General features: G+C 34.6%; 1 protein-coding gene across 1 annotated transcript in view; it reads right to left on the bottom strand.

The window, feature by feature from the left end:
- Positions 1 to 4748: 4748 nt before the first annotated feature.
- Positions 4749 to 18006, bottom strand: part of LOC143245272 (voltage-dependent calcium channel type A subunit alpha-1-like) — a 121722-nt gene continuing 108464 nt past the window's right edge. The window contains exons 32-33 of the mRNA XM_076491430.1: positions 11018 to 11219; positions 4749 to 7607 (exon numbers count right to left, since the gene is read on the bottom strand). Coding sequence (XP_076347545.1) covers positions 6778 to 7607; positions 11018 to 11219 — 1032 coding nt within the window. The 3' untranslated portion in view covers positions 4749 to 6777. The remainder of the gene's footprint in view (positions 7608 to 11017; positions 11220 to 18006) is intronic.

The following is an 18006-nucleotide window of genomic DNA, read 5'->3' as shown; positions in this document are numbered from 1 at the left end:
TGTTACTGAATAGGGAAATAAGTATGGTTGTTATTGAATAGGGAAATAAGTAATGTTGTTACTGAATAGGGAAATAAGTATGGTTGTTATTGAATAGGGAAATAAGTATTGTTGTTACTGAATAGGGAAATAAGTATGATTGATACTGGTTTGGTGTGTTTTGAATTTCGCGCAAAGCTACATGAGGGCTATCTTCGCTAGCCGTCCCTAATTTAGCAGTGTAAGGCAGCTAGTCATCAATACCCATCGCCGACTCTCGTGCTATTCTTTTACCGACGAATAGTGGGATTGATCGTCACATTATAACGTCCCCACGACTGAAAGGAAGAGCATGTTCGGTGTGACGGGGGATTCGTTGGGCAAATAAACGAAGGCTTTCAGGAAGCAAAACGTAACCGCAATGCATGTGAAGTGAAAACGTAAACGTGAATTTTAAAAGGTAAATAAAATAACAATAGCTGACAATGAAGTAAACGCATAGCTGTTGTTGTTATAGGAAGTGAGCAGAACAGTTACGGATGTTAACAACAAACATTATTATTTGATAAATTACGAAAAACAAGAACAGGTTTCGAAGAAAAGCCTTTAATAGAGAATTTGAGAAAAAACTGTTTCATTAAATGACTTCAGTAAAGAAGTCGAAATTGTGAACAAGTTGTTTAAAAGCGACACCAACTGTTTTAACAAATCAATTATCAAACGAGAGCATCACCATGATAGAAAACACAGTTATTTGTTGAAACTATGATCTACTCAAAACTCACTTCAAAACGGATTTTCAACCTTTTTTATTTTAAATAAGTATATATTTTAGTTTTTGTTGTAAAGTATTTTTTTTTTGTAACTACTAAATAATTCAACAAATGAACGCTAGGGTGTAGTTTTACATTGGATAAATTCTTGCAATCTTCACTTCATTACTTTGTCTACAGTATCAACAACCAATAAACAAAAATACCACAAAATATAATATAAACCAATAATAGTCTCTGGCCCTCACGTTTATACAACACCAGCACAATTGTTATAAAAGAGTTAGCTTCAGAACGAGAATGTGCGAGATCAAAGGCATGCATCGTATGTTTGATCACAACCTATAACATGTGAAAATTAAGAAAGAATACCTGTTGACGAAAACATGAAATTAAACATGTCTGTTATTTTCAGACCTTACCAAACCAATTCCTTACTGTTAACTACTGACCTTACCAAACCAATTCCTTACTGTTAACTACTGTTTGGACTGAAACTTGCTAATGTACAGCTGATACCATCAACATGCCTTTAAAAACGCTACATGTATTTCACTAACAAAATGTCAATTGATAATAAACACAAATAACCACAAAATCAGTAGCATTAAAGTCAAAAGTAAAATGTTATAAAAGCAAATTTTGCAACGGATTTCGAGAAATTAAATATTACAATCTCACAAATTCAATATTGGTCATTTCTATACAGCTGATCGACGTAATTTAATATACATATTTATTTGATTAAATAGATTTCCGTTTTAAGTGAGCTTCAGAGTCAAACATTACTTTAATTTATAGGATACAGCGAGAAAGAAATCTTCTTTATTATCAAATAAAAACAACCACAGAATTTTTACTAACAACAAATCAATTTTCGCTCATGGTTTACATGAATGGTTGCTTGGCTTTAGCCTAGTGTTACCCCTTAGTAACTTCCCGTATACTTCATGGAAAGCAAAAACCTTACTATTTCTTACTAAGTTACAGCTAAGAAATAATTAACTTTTACTTGACTAAACACCTGAGAAGCCACATTGATGATTTTATACCTTGTGGAACCCGGCTTGTAGAATATCAATATTCAATTTATTTTCAGTTCGAATAATACTATATACATAATAACGAAACATGTGTTTAAATTCATTTAATGTATAATAGCTAACGACATTACTTAAACCTAGTCAAACTTCATGATTCTAACCACACACAATTTCAACTGCGAACAACCCATTCAATATTGGGATAATTCAAGTGTTTTGAAGCCTGAGTTATAGCTTCACCAATTGAGAAATCTCAAATTCTTTCGGGTGTGTTCTTAAAGATACGGATTTGATACATCTGTTAAACTTTCATGACTGAATTTGGAGAGTTTACTCTAATGACAGTAGGTAAAATGTATAAGTGAACACGCCATGTTTGTTATAATCGGCCCTAAACGACTCAGGTCTTTGAGTGGATAAACTTACTAAACCTTGTATTCCTACTATTGTATTTCTGAGAATTATATCACATTAACAGTAGGGAAACTCCTTCAACAACGTTGTGCACCCTTCCTCAAATTATGTCTTTAATTGAGTAAAGTACCAAAATCCAACCGATCTTAACTTATAACAACTCTCTTTGGTTTAACGGATCCTCCTCCAAACAACAGAATCGTCAACGTTAAACAAGTTGAATTTCAATACTAAAGGTCACATATATTATTTGTGAATAATAAATATGTTATACTGTAAGAGTAATTCAAACAGGATAAAGGATTATTCTTTCACATCTGCCTAACCGGACACAGAGAGTAAGAAAAACTACGACAATTACATGATTGTGTTTCAAGAAGTGGACCACGAAGATTACACGAATAAAAACACAAACTCGTTTTTTCTCTAACTTGTAGTCAGTATTTTTAAACCTTCTCGTATTTCCAGCTGGCTCTCAAAGTCGCTTTACATTAACAAGTTCTTAGTAGTTTTATTAATATATTTGTTTCTTGGACGCAGAAATGCCTACAGTTATAAATCATAACTACCAACTTGGAGAGATTAAAGCGAATTCAAGAACAGACAGCACAACTTTCAGTATTTTTTTAAAAAGTTTCATACGACTTAACGTCTACGTACAATAATAACTAAATTGATACAACGTATAAAAAAATTCGATTTTTGCATTTTGTTAAAAATGTTAGAGATGCATTTAAATTCTACACATTTTAGGAGCATACCAGAACATATACATTAATGTGTGTGCACATTTGTTACCTTATAATGAGAGGTTGCGTGGACTTTATTCTGGCAGTAAATATTGCCTTAAAGTGAGCTTTATCAGTTAAGTGTAGGAAGACATCTATCGGAAAGAATCTTTTTCATGCACTGTATATATCGAACAGTATTTTAAATACAATCTCGCAACACCGCATTACGACTTTGGAACTACATTACGGATGTGTGATCTTAATGTTGACTAGTCATTAAACGTTTAATTTACTATCAGTCCTTTTTAAACGTGCAAATGGACTTGATTAGAAAAGGTCATTAACCCAACAGAGGTTATTTAGAACCAACAGTTTAATTCGACTAAGTTGATGTGAAAGGTAACAAATTCGACTGTATTTACTTTTATGTTGTCTATCTTTGTTAATATTCTTACGAAATAAATCCTGGTAGCACTGTAACATTCTTTTGTAACATTGTAACATTCTTTTGTAACACTGTAACATTCTTTTGTAACATTGTAACATTCTTTTGCCCTAAAACGTTCATTTCCTGGAATCTAGGGCTACGTATTGGTGCTCGAAAACTAGATAACAATAACACAACACGATGAAGCAGGGCCCAGGGCCCAAAAATCTTATTCAGAAAATCTTGTTCCGGCAGATAAAACATGTTATACTTTGTATGATGTCAACAGTTGGATAAATGGTTGATGTTTCTCTCTATAAATAGTCACTTACCCGGTTTTATATGTTAATATTTATGGTAAAATATCACACACCTAGAAACATAAGGTGGGGAACACCCATCATATTCCCCAAGCTGAGCTTTTATTACAGTTCACTTACATACGGGTGAAAAATACACTAACCAGGTTCACTGTCTCTAGAGATCCGTGCGAAAAGTTTGCTAAATGAACTCTATTTGTAGTATAGTCAACTGTTTTACACCCTTGAATAAACATACCAGTCTCGTCAACAGCATGTTATTTAATACGGTTTAAAGGGGTATTTGTATTTTCCAAGACACCCATTTTGCTGGGTCGTATATTGAATATGCCAGATTCGCAGTTCTCTAAGTCATCAGTGAAAGACATTAGGATTTATAATTTCAGAGTTTAAAGCAGTGGGCATTTCTAAAAATTTGTTCTTTAATTTACACAAGACTAAACGCAACCTTTTAAAATCCGTACAGAACTAATACAAAGGAGGGAAATTGAATATTTAAATGTATACGTTTACCGTAATAGGTACTTCAGAACGAACCAAATTGTGGAGTACAGATTTTAGATTCAGGATTAACACAACACAAATGTTTTCCTGAGAGCTGAAAACCCACTATGAGCTTCTTACCCTTCGAGTTCCCTCAATGAATCCAGGTTCAAGAATATTTTGAGCTTTAATCAAATTTCTCCCTACTGATCGGTTAGTTACGTCTCACAAGAACTGTCCAATGGCAAGTTGTAAAACAAAACAAAACAGATGTTTATTTAACTTTTCCCTTAAGTGATATCTATATAGAAGTTATGTGTCTAGAAAATTAAACCAGTCAATAACGACAGAGAACTGAAGACATTACACGCAGTATTGAATTGTACATTCTTCTATATTCAAATATATTTAAAAATTATAAATTGGTGACTCTTAAAAGATACGTCTTAAGCCACACGTAGCTAGTTTCTACACATCTTTTGTTAATGTTTGCTAAACTGTACGTTATCTGTTATTTATAATACTACATAGTGCTATATCGATACTTGGAGATGAAATAAGCTCTATTACAAAATGAATAGAAAACTATTGTCTTTTTTATTCTTTTCTTTTCAAATATATTTCCAGACTGAACCTACTATGTATATCTATATTTCTTATGATTCCATATTCCACCCGATGAATGCTACCTGCAACAGGAGATAATGAATCGACCCATTAATACTTTACTTACATAAAGACTGAAACTTTTTGACAACTTAAATATGCGTCCTTAAGTTAGGACTAATTGCGATATGCAATTACTGCTGACGTGAACACCCAATTATGGATTACATAAGAAACGATAGAATTTCACCAGTTGTGAAGGTGTTTCTAGAAATGTAATGGCCATTTAATAACTGATCAAACCATACCATCATTAAATAGCTTAACAAAAGTTATTCATCGGAACATACCATCAATGAGTAACTGATCAAAAGTTATTCATCGGACCATACCATCAATGAATAACTGATCAAAAGTCATTCTTCGGACCATACCATCATTGAATAACTGATCAAAAGTCATTCTTCGGACCGTACCATCATTGAATAACTGATCAAAAGTCATTCTTCGGACCATACCATCAGTGAATAACTGATCAAAAGTTATTCTTCGGACCATACCATCACTGAATAACTGATTAAAAGTTACTCTTCGGACCATACCATCATTGAATAACTGATCAAAAGTCATTCTTCGGACCATACCATCATTGAATAACTGATCAAAAGTCATTCTTCGGACCGTACCATCATTGAATAACTGATCAAAAGTCATTCTTCGGACCATACCATCACTGAATAACTGATCAAAAGTTATTCTTCGGACCATACCATCACTGAATAACTGATTAAAAGTTACTCTTCGGACCATACCATCATTGAATAACTGATCAAAAGTCATTCTTCGGACCATACCATCATTGAATAACTGATCAAAAGTCATTCTTTGGACCATACCATCACTGAATAACTGATCAAAAGTTACTCTTTGGACCACACGATCACTGAATAACTGATCAAACGTCATTACATTAATTCTAACACCACAACTGTGCCAACGTGTAAGACACATTATGAGCTTTAAAAAAAACAAAAGTATAAACCCTACAGGCAATAAATATTTGACTTTTCTCATCAAAATGTCCTAAAAATTTGACCAACATTCAAATATAGCTACACAAAGGCATCCAGAACATGCTAAATATATTTCTACAATATAGTAAGCGACAATATGTACCAATTATTGTTTACAAAAGTTATCAACCAAACGTAGGGCGTAGACAAAAAAACTTTTCACCTGGACTTACTTTGAAAACTACAACAAGAATCTTAAAAATAAACTACAAAGGAAGGAGTTACAGACAGTTTTAAAGAAATTTACATTCACGTCTATCAGTGTTTTAACATCTACAGGTTTCGATGACCATTTAAACCATTCGTGCAGAGGAAACTATACAAAACATTTGAGAAGCAATTCCAAATTATGATCCACCTGTAATGAGAAAAAAATATATATATAAATTTTGGCAGCGAAATTTTTAAAATTCCCGTTTGATACACCTAAGCCTACTTCCGAATTTTTGAACGCAGTAGAAAGTGTTTTCTTACTTCCACTCTTTCTTTTTTAAAATTCCCGTTTGATACACCTAAGCATACTTCCGAATTTTTGAACGCAGTAGGAAGTGTTTTCTTACTTCCACTCTTTCTTTTGTTTGTTTCACGTGACACGAAAAAAATTAAATCTTGGCAAAAATAGACAATTCTATCACAGTGGACGTGGATTGAAAGACAGATCAAGACCAGTTTCAAAAATGGAACAAAAAAAATTCAACGAATGTTTTATCCTAAAACAGATGAGATTGAAACGTGAATATTCCAGTAGTTGCCCTTTGACTAATCAAGACGTTAAAAAATACACAATACGAGATGAGTATCGTGAAATTGAAAAGATAATCCAATTAACGCCATCGTCTAGACACTCCTAATTGTCGTGTTTTGGCATCAGTTGCTAACTTCAGCTGTCTAGTCCTAGGTGGCGCTGTAGGCGACCAATCGTATATAGCTAGCACCACTCGTCCTCGGAGTCACTTGGCGGCGCCAAATGACCGGTCATTTTCGTATCGAAAGGCTGTTCTCTCCTACGATGTTTTTCGCGTCCTCTTTGTCCTGGTTTGTAACCATTTGGCAACGGCGAAGGAAGTTGGCGGGAGCCTCTCCCGTAAGTTGCTGCCGTTTCGAAGCTCAGTGTTTCCTTGAGTCTGTGAAGGCCTAAATGTCTTGTTTCATTATAAGGCAAAGTTGGGATGTATTCCCGACCACTTCTATGGGAGTATTTGTGATAAAAGTGTGGTAAACTAGCACTACTACCTGTTCGTACGTTTCGGGTCAACGAGGGACTCGAAAGTCCACTATAGTGAGGCGTCCTTTCCCGCCACATTCTTTGCGTCTGTGATTCGGGTATGCGGGTGGGCGAAGCGTTCACTTTAGGGAAATTGATGCTGCCAGGAAACCTATTCTGTTGAAGCACTGTAGGGGATCTTGACACGAGGGGAAAGTTTATTCGTTCCATAGAACGCACATCGAAGCGCAAAGTTGACGGTTTGTTTGGGGTTTGGGGTAGTTTTCTTCCACGGGATCGACGCTGTAGGGGTAAGCTATGAGCTGAAGCAGGACTGGGGCTGCGAGAACGCCGCTCCGTTCGCACTGTTCCATAACTCTCACTAGGTACGGGTGTGCGACTGGGGCTGCGGCACCGCCTCTGAAGGCACATGTTTCGATGCTCTGGGCTCTTATCTCGCCATCCTCTGGAACCCGGAGAAGCATTTCTTCGTCGTGTCCGAACTGGGGAACGTCCACGAAGTGCGGAAGTTTGATCTTCTCCGTGATGCTTTGCTACAGAGAGAGAGAGACCTCCAAATGATTAAATAGCATCAGAAAAACATGAAATAAAATAACGTATTTTAACATTTAGTGAAAGTTGATGAATACGTGTAGATTAGTACTTGTTCTTCTTGTTGTGGAATTAGGTTTAGAAGTAGAAAATACATTTTAAGTACTTTGATGTAAAAGTTTCTGAATTGAAAGAAAAATAGCTACAAAATGGATAACATCAGGTTTTTTTTCTCAACTTAGTGACTGGTATCACTTTCGGTTTATGCTATTATCAGCTGACAGTATACAAACATGATAAATCAGGCTTTCTATGCAACTCAGATTACCCTGAATAAAACTCACGATTTTCAATAAAATCTATAAAGATGTAGTTTCCCTGTAGGTATATCACAATAATTTATTTACAATCATTCAGTAGGTATAAAGACGAAGCTACGTGAGAGTATGTCCTACTTACAACTTTGAAGTAACATCTGACTTCATTATATTGGAGCAGTTTCGAGATTTATAGCTTGCTTACCTGTATCGGGTCATGACAGCATTTCGAGATCCAAAGCTTACCGTTATGAAATTGTTACATTTTCAAACCGTCAAATTGATTCTATCATGTTGGCGAAAAATAAATGTCTTCATTACATTGTAATAATGTTTCACTTTCACCTTGTTTCTCTTCATTACACTGTAACAATGTTTCATTTTCACCTTGTTTCTCTTCATTACACTGTAACAATGTTTCACTTTCACCTTGTTTCTCTTCATTACACTGTAACAATGTTTCACTTTCACCTTGTTTCTCTTCATTACACTGTAACAATGTTTCATTTTCACCTTGTTTCTCTTCATTACACTGTAACAATGTTTCATTTTCACCTTGTTTCTCTTCATTACACTGTAACAATGTTTCATTTTCACCTTGTTTCTCTTCATTACACTGTAATAATGTTTCATTTTCACCTTGTTTCTCTTCATTACACTGTAACAATGTTTCATTTTCACCTTGTTTCTCTTCATTACACTGTAACAATGTTTCATTTTCACCTTGTTTCTCTTCATTACACTGTAACAATGTTTCATTTTCACCTTGTTTCTCTTCATTACACTACACTGTAACAATGTTTCATTTTCACCTTGTTTCTCTTCATTACACTGTAACAATGTTTCATTTTCACCTTGTTTCTCTTCATTACACTGTAACAATGTTTCATTTTCACCTTGTTTCTCTTCATTACACTGTAACAATGTTCAATTTTCACCTTGTTTCTCTTCATTACACTATAACAATGTTTCATGTTTTTTACCTTGTTTCTCTTCATTACACTGTACAACAATGTTTCATTTTCACCTTGTTTCTCTTCATTACACTGTAACAATGTTTCATTTTCACCTTGTTTCTCTTCATTACACTGTAACAATGTTTCATTTTCACCTTGATTCTCTTCATTACACTGTAACAATGTTCAATTTTCACCTTGTTTCTCTTGATTACACTGGAACAATGTTTCATTTTTACCTTGTTTCTCTTCATTAAACTGTAACAATGTTTCATTTTCACCTTGTTTCTCTTCATTACATTGTAACAATGTTTCATTTTCACTTTGTTTCTCTTCATTACACTGTAACAATGTTTCACTTTCACCTTGTTTCTCTTCATTACACTGTAACAATGTTTCATTTTCATCTTGTTTCTCTTCATTACACTGTAACAATGTTTCACTTTCACCTTGTTTCTCTTCATTACACTGTAACAATGTTTCATTTTCACCTTGTTTCTCTTCATTACACTGTAACAATGTTTCATTTTCATCTTGTTTCTCTTCGTTACACTGTAACAATGTTTCACTTTCACCTTGTTTCTCTTCATTACACTGTAACAATGTTTCACTTTCACCTTGTTTCTCTTCATTACACTGTAACAATGTTTCACTTTCATCTTGTTTCTCTTCGTTACACTGTAACAATGTTTCATTTTCATCTTGTTTCTCTTCGTTACACTGTAACAATGTTTCACTTTCACCTTGTTTCTCTTCATTACACTGTAACAATGTTTCACTTTCACCTTGTTTCTCTTCATTACACTGTAACAATGTTTCACTTTCACCGTGTTTCTCTTCGTTACACTGTAACAATGTTTCATTTTCACCTTGTTTCTCTTCATTACACTGTAACAATGTTTCATTTTCACCTTGTTTCTCTTCGTTACACTGTAACAATGTTTCATTTTCATCTTGTTTCTCTTCGTTACACTGTAACAATGTTTCACTTTCACCTTGTTTCTCTTCATTACACTGTAACAATGTTTCATTTTCACCTTGTTTCTCTTCATTATACTGTAACAATATTTCATTTTCACCTTGTTTCTCTTCATTACACTGTAACAATGTTTCAGTTTCACCTTGTTTCTCTTCATTACACTGTAACAATGTTTCATTTTCACCTTGTTTCTCTTCATTACACTGAAACAATGTTTCGCAATCATCTTGTTTGTTTTTGTCATTATCATAAGTTTGGACAACTGTCTCGATGTCCTGACGAATGTTTTCATTCTAACATAATGAATACATTTGTTTTTCTCCTTCTGAAACATGTGCGACAAACATTATAGTGGTCTACTATGAAATATTTTTGTGTCTGTTTTTTTTTTTTTCATACCTGCGTGTTGGAGAATCGTATATTGCGATCGATTTTAGTTTGTAACACGTGTTAAGAAGTGAATCAAATGAATAGGGGTCTCAGGGGTTTTCCTCACCTACATGTGTGATCATGACAGTTTGAATTTCGCGCAAAGCTACACAAGGGCTATCTTCTCTAGCCGTCCCTAATTTAACAGTGCAAGACTAGAGGGAAGGCAGCTAGTCATCATCACCCACTGCCAATTCTTTGGCTACTGTTTTACCAAAGAATCGTGGGAATGATCATAACTTTATAACGCCCCCACGGCTGAAAGGGCGAGCACATTTGGAGTGACGGGGATTCGAATCCGCGACCCTTGGATTACGAGTCGATCGTCTTAACTACCTGGCCATGCCGGGGCTGATCATGGTAGAAGAGATTAAGTTGAAATTATTGTTTAAAATATGATGTACGTATATGATCCTTTCAATAACGAGTAATGTCTTTTAAGTAAGTAAGTCATCAGAACATACACTCTCACTGAACTTTCAAGTTCCACCGAAACTCTATGTTAACACAATATATCATTGATAACTGTTATTCAAAGTCCTTTCCGTCGAAAGTTTAGCTTTTAGCTGAAGGTACAAAGCCTGATTTGTCTACGTCAATGTAATACAGATTCTAATATATTAATGAACTCAGAAAACGCATAAGGCTAGATACCCAAAAAAATCGAATTATTTGTGTGCATAATGAAATACGCCATCTGGAATCAATCAATCACAGCCATCAATACTTACTTTTAACCCTCGCTCTGTGAGCTGTTGTCTCGTGCCTCACTAGGTCCACGAGGTCGGTGACAGTATCTGAGAAGCCACGACAAGGGGAAGGAGATCGTCGGATAGGGGTTGGGGATCTCCTTCGGTAGGGTGACGAAGGCTTAAACCCAGCAGGAGAAGGAGACCGCGACCTACTCTGTTGACTAGGTCGGAGAATGTCATCCTAACACAGAGAAAAAAACGTTTGAAACTAGTATGGCCCTACAGGGCGATCACAAGTTGTGAAGTGAAAACCCAACGTAAGTGACATCTTACAGATTCTCTAAAAACAACAACTAAACTTAATACATTTAATTTTTTTATAGAAAATAATCTATAATTGTATTTATATAATGATGGGATGATAAAGCTGAAAGAATGGTTGTGTTTGTTTCAGATTTTATAGGAGAGCTTGTGAAGTAAAATTATATGATTTTCACGTTATTTTATCTCTTACCCAATACTAGATCAAGTTGTATCATCTCTTCCCCATTATTAGATCAAGTTGTATCATCACTTCCGCATTATTAGATCAAGTTGTATCATCTCTTCCCCACTATTAGATCAAGTTGTATCATTTCTTCCCCATTATTAGATCAAGTTGTATCATCTCTTCCCCACTATTAGATCAAGTTGTATCACCTCTTCCCCATTATTAGATTACATTATTTCATATTTAACCAGAGTTAAATTAAGTTGTTCCATCTCTTACGTAGTATTAGGCCACACTATTTATTTTTTACCCAGTATTAAATCCAGTTATTTCGATTTTTGCCCATTGTTAGATTAAGTTGTTCCATCTCTTACGTAGTATTAGATCAAACTTTTTTTTACTCAGTATCAGATCAAGTTAGATCACGTTATTTCAATTTTTACCCATTGTTAGATTAAGTTGTTCTATCTCTTACGTAGTATTAGATCACACTTTATTTTTTACCCAGTATTGGATCAAGTTAGATCACGTTATTCCGTCTCTTATCTAGTATTAGATCAAGTTGTATCATCTCTTACCCATTATTAGAATACATTATTTCATCTTTTACCAAACTTTAAATTACGTTATTTCATCTCTTACCCATTATTAGAATGAATACATTATTTCATCTTTTACCGAACTTTAAATCACGTCATTTCATCTCTTACCCATTATCAGAATACATTATTTCATCTTTTACCAAACTTTAAATCACGTTATTTCATCTCTTACCCATTACACTGGGGAACACTTTTTCAGTAACTTTGAGTTGCATTGGATATTTTAACTGATTCTGAAGGAGTTTAGGCGCTGATTTCAAATCTGAAATTAGTTTTTCTCTACAAGCTCTAGTTTGTATGCAATTTGAGGTTAATGAAATTGTACAAATGTGAACTTGCGTAAACCATGTATAAGCATTTTCACGTCCATATATGTAGATAGCTTCTAATATTTTGATCATTCTTCTTTTGTTTCAGATCAAACATGGCTTCCAAAAATAGATATCATTGCAGAAACAAGCCTGATGCCTTCTGCTACATATGTGGATGCTGCACACTCAATCGTCAGAGACGTAACATATCCTCGTTCGTCAAGCGTGCCTACAAGGCATATTTTGAAGTTCATCTTGGTGATCAAGACAAGCAATGGGCTCCTCATGTTGTGTGCCACAATTGTGAGGAAATGCTTCGAGACTGGACCAAAGGAAAACGCAATGGTCTGCCTTTTGGTGTTCCAATGATTTGGCGCGAACCCACCAACCATGTATCTGACTGTTATTTCTGCTTGGTAAACACAACGGGTGTTGGGAAGAAAAACCGACATAAGATTACGTATCCGAACATTCCCTCAGCTATTCGGCCTGCTCCGCACTCTGAAGAAGTTCCTGTTCCAGTTTTCAAAGGCTTGCCTTCATTGGACGATAAAGACATTGGACATGATACAAGCGAACAAGACAGTTGTGACAGTGAATTGTCAGAAAAGTGTACACAATCGGAGAACTGTTCTTCAGACACTGAACCTTTCCCTGTCCCCAAGCCTCTTCCCCAGGCTGAACTGAATGATTTAGTGCGGGATTTAGGTCTTTCAAAGAAAGCAGCAGAGCTTTTGGCATCGAGATTACAAGGCAGAAATCTTGTTGATCACTCTGTTAAAGTATCATATTTCAGAAAGCGTGACCAGCTTTTGTGACCTTCTTTTCAGAAGACAGACAGTTTGTTTACTGCCATGACATCCAAGGGCTTCTCAAAGAACTGGGTGTACCTTACTATAGTCCTGCTGAATGGAGAGTCTTTTTAGACAGTTCAAAACGCAGTCTAAAGTGTGTTCTTTTACATAATGGGAATGTTTATGGAGCAGTACCTGTCGGTCACTCAGTGCATTTGCGGGAAGACTATGATGATATGAGAATGATCATGGACTTATTAAATCATGAGCACAATTGGATCATTTGTGTAGACTTAAAGATGGTCAACTTTCTTCTTGGACAACAGAAAGGTTTCACCAAGTTTCCATGTTTCCTCTGTATGTGGGACAGCCGAGCACGAGACAGACATTGGGTCCAGAAGGACTGGCCTATTCGTGACACCCTTGAAGCAGGCATGCCAAATATCATACAAGACCCAATTGTAAGCAGAGATAAGATCATCTTTCCTCCTCTTCACATCAAATTAGGTTTGATGAAGCAATTTGTCAAGGCACTGGAAACCGAAGGTGAATGTTTCCAACACATCATCACAGCTTTACCAGGGTTATCATTTGAGAAGATCAAAGCAGGCGTGTTTGATGGCCCACAGATTCGAACCCTAATTCGTGATGATCAGTTTGTTGCTAAGATGACCACTTTAGAAAAGGCAGCATGGTTATCCTTTGTGGCAGTCGTTCAGAACTTCCTTGGAAACAATAAGGCGGAGAACTACAGTGAACTTGTGAACAGAATGCTCCTCGCTTTTCGTGATCTCGGGTGCAACATGAGCATCAAGCTTCATTTTTTGAACAGCCACCTTGATAAGTTCCCTGACAACCTGGGGGCTGTGAGTGACGAACAAGGAGAACGATTCCACCAAGACCTAAAGGTCATGGAAGAACGCTACCAAGGGCGCTGGGACAAAAGTATGATGGCTGACTACTGCTGGAGCATTAAACGAGATTGTCCAGATGAAGTGTACAAACGCAAAAGTTACAAACGCAAATTCCTACCTGAATAAAATACACAAACAAATTGATAAGCCATTCCTATAATTTCCTATAATAACGAAAAATTAAAAAAATAAATAAAAATGTCAAATTGCATAAAATCTGTAGCTTGCAGACAAAAACCGACTTCAGATTTGAAATCAACACACTCAAATTGACTATAGAAAGGTCTTTTTTTAAATGCAACAAAATGAGTGTTCCCCAGTGTAATCAGAATACATCATTTCATCTTTTACCAAACTTTAACTCACGTTATTTCATCTCATCCATTATCAGAATACATCATTTCATCTTTTACCAAACTTTAAATCACGTTATTTCATCTCATCCATTATCAGAATACATTATTTCATCTTTTACCAAACTTTAAATCACGTTATTTCATCTCTTACCCATTATCAGAATACATCATTTCATCTTTTACCAAACTTTAAATCACGTTATTTCATCTCATCCATTATCAGAATACATCATTTCATCTTTTACCAAACTTTAAATCACGTTATTTCATCTCTTACCCATTATCAGAATACATTATTTCATCTTTTACCAAACTTTAAATCACGTTATTTCATCTCTTACCCATTATCAGAATACATTATTTCATCTTTTACCAAACTTTAAATCACGTTATTTCATCTCTTACCCATTATCAGAATACATTATTTCATCTTTTACCAAACTTTAACTCACGTTATTTCATCTCATCCATTATCAGAATACATCATTTCATCTTTTACCAAACTTTAAATCACGTTATTTCATCTCATCCATTATCAGAATACATCATTTCATCTTTTACCAAACTTTAAATCACGTTATTTCATCTCTTACCCATTATCAGAATACATTATTTCATCTTTTACCAAACTTTAAATCACGTTATTTCATCTCTTACCCATTATCAGAATACATTATTTCATCTTTTACCAAACTTTAAATCACGTTATTTCATCTCTTACCCATTATCAGAATACATTATTTCATCTTTTACCAAACTTTAACTCACGTTATTTCATCTCATCCATTATCAGAATACATTATTTCATCTTTTACCAAACTTTAAATCACGTTATTTCATCTCTTACCCATTATCAGAATACATTATTTCATCTTTTACCAAACTTTAAATCACGTTATTTCATCTCTTACCCATTATCAGAATACATTATTTCATCTTTTACCAAACTTTAAATCACGTTATTTCATCTCTTACCCATTATCAGAATACATTATTTCATCTCTTACCTCATATTAAATCGTTTTTAAGATCTGTATAACTGACATTAGCATGTTTATAGTATAGAATAAATTGATTTACTCGGGTTTTTATAGATAAGATAAATATATAACATCTGATTCCGAAAATGCACAATAAATTTACTTCCACACTTGAAAAATCTTTTATATCTGTTTAACATAAGAGAAATTCTGAAGACATAAAACTAGTAGTTGTATTCTCATAAAATAGTTGCTTGACTAATAACACAACAAAAAACACATATATATCAACTACGAAATGTTTAACACTACTGTTACGACAACAAGAACAACAAAAATTCAGTTTCAGACAATAACACATAATAAAAAAAATATAAAACTTTTGTATCGTCATGCGTGTTAATAAAATTACAAACTAGTATTGGAAGGATACATTAGTATCGGTACTGTTACGTTAGCATGTACTTCATTGCGAGATAACCATATGACATTTGTCGCGATACAGATATGAGAAAAAAATCCAGCTTTTCCACAAATGTTCTTGTGTGTTTTGTCAACAGTGACTCGTTGCTACAAGACGCTTCTTAAATACTATCTTTACTGATTTTGTTCTGAAAGTATTAGTGGGTAAATTAAAAGGAATGTCAGAAAGATATCACGAATATTAGGCCTGCTGGTTTCCCACACTTCGACAGCTTTCAATACACTAAACTCAGGAAGATATCACAATTATTAGGCCTATTGGTTTCCCACGCTTCGTCAGCTTTCAATACACTAAACTCAGGAAGATATCACAAATATTAGGCCTACTGGTTTCCCACGCTTTGTCAGCTTTCAATACACTAAACTCAGGAAGATATCACAATTATTAGGCCTATTGGTTTCCCACGCTTCGTCAGCTTTCAATACACTAAACTCAGGAAGATATCACAAATATTAGGCCTACTGGTTTCCCACACTTCGACAGCTTTCAATACACTAAACTCAGGAAGATATCACAATTATTAGGCCTATTGGTTTCCCACGCTTCGTCAGCTTTCAATACACTAAACTCAGGAAGATATCACGAATATTAGGCCTGCTGGTTTCCCACACTTCGACAGCTTTCAATACACTAAACTCAGGAAGATATCACAATTATTAGGCCTATTGGTTTCCCACGCTTCGTCAGCTTTCAGTACACTAAACTCAGAAAGATATCACAAGTATTAGGCCTACTGATTTCCCACACTTCGTCAGCCTTCAGTACACTAAACTCAGAAAGATATCACGAATATTAAGCCTACTGGTTTCCCACGCTTCGTCAGCTTTCAGTACACTAAACTCAATGTTTAAGCATGTTCACTTCGTACGTCTACAGAAATTATATCGATATTTTGAATGGTCACTTATGTTAAATCAACTTGGCAACAAACGAGTAAAAAATGAATATCATCTCTAAGGTACTTCTTGTTATATATAGATCTATCTAACAATTACATCTGCCATCTGTGTTTACACAGAAATATAGAATATTTGTTTCCTTACATATCGAACATTAACAATACAAATCGTGATTTCTGAGGCAAAACCTTATTCCGGAAAAGGAAAACATTTTACTTATACTTAACTTTGTACCATTAGGAACATAAAATAAGACTGTAATAGTACTTGAATGAGGACCAAGACATTTTGTTACGAATATTTCATTTCGGACACATTTTTACTAGGAAAGCTCGTGACAGCCACGTTATCGTTACGTCATTTTTTGTGACATGACAGTTTATGTTACGTATATCGAACTCGTGATAGGTAGTTTTATAAATACAAAACTGAATGGCGAAAATAATACAAAATTATAATAAATTGTACATCGTTCAATCATTTGGGATCTATTAGAAATTACATAACAATATGTAAGGGAAAGAGGACGTCTAAACCAGGAGGATGGGGGTGTTATTAAAAGTTAAATAGGCCTAGCAAAGGATTTACTGTAGTTTGTTACACTTTGATTGGAATTGGGAAACACCTACAATAATTTCAATATTTTCAAACATAATATATGTATCGTTTTGACGAGACAGAGAGGTGGAGTAATGAATCCAATAACAAAATTCATAAATCATAAGAAACGATTATATTTTGTTTCGTAAGGATGTTAGGGTTACTTAAATTCTGCAACGTCTTTCATAACAAACAATTCCACGTTACAAACTGTCCGTAATGAAATGCCCCAGATTCATACAGAGAACAACAGTATTTAATAAGCACTAAAAAATTCTAATCCTAGACTAAAGAACAGAATAAGTTTATCGAATAATTTTATACTAAGTGTATATTGAAACACTTATTACTGGTTTAAGTATCAATATATGTTAGATTAACAGTACACACAACACATATTACTCGTCTGTTGTATATACCTATGTTAGATCAACAGTACAGACAACATATATTACTGGTCTATTGTATACACTTATGTTAGATCAACAGTACACACAAAACATATCACTGGTCTATAGTATATACCTATGTTAGATAAACAGTACAGACAACACATATTACTCGTCTGTTGTATATACCTATGTTAGAATAACAGTAC

This window comes from Tachypleus tridentatus, chromosome 2 (genome assembly GCF_004210375.1).
Source record: "Tachypleus tridentatus isolate NWPU-2018 chromosome 2, ASM421037v1, whole genome shotgun sequence".
In the NCBI taxonomy this organism is placed as follows: Eukaryota; Metazoa; Arthropoda; class Merostomata; order Xiphosura; family Limulidae; genus Tachypleus; species Tachypleus tridentatus.
Note: the sequence above shows the minus strand (reverse complement) of the source record. Positions and strands in the feature narration are given on the sequence as shown.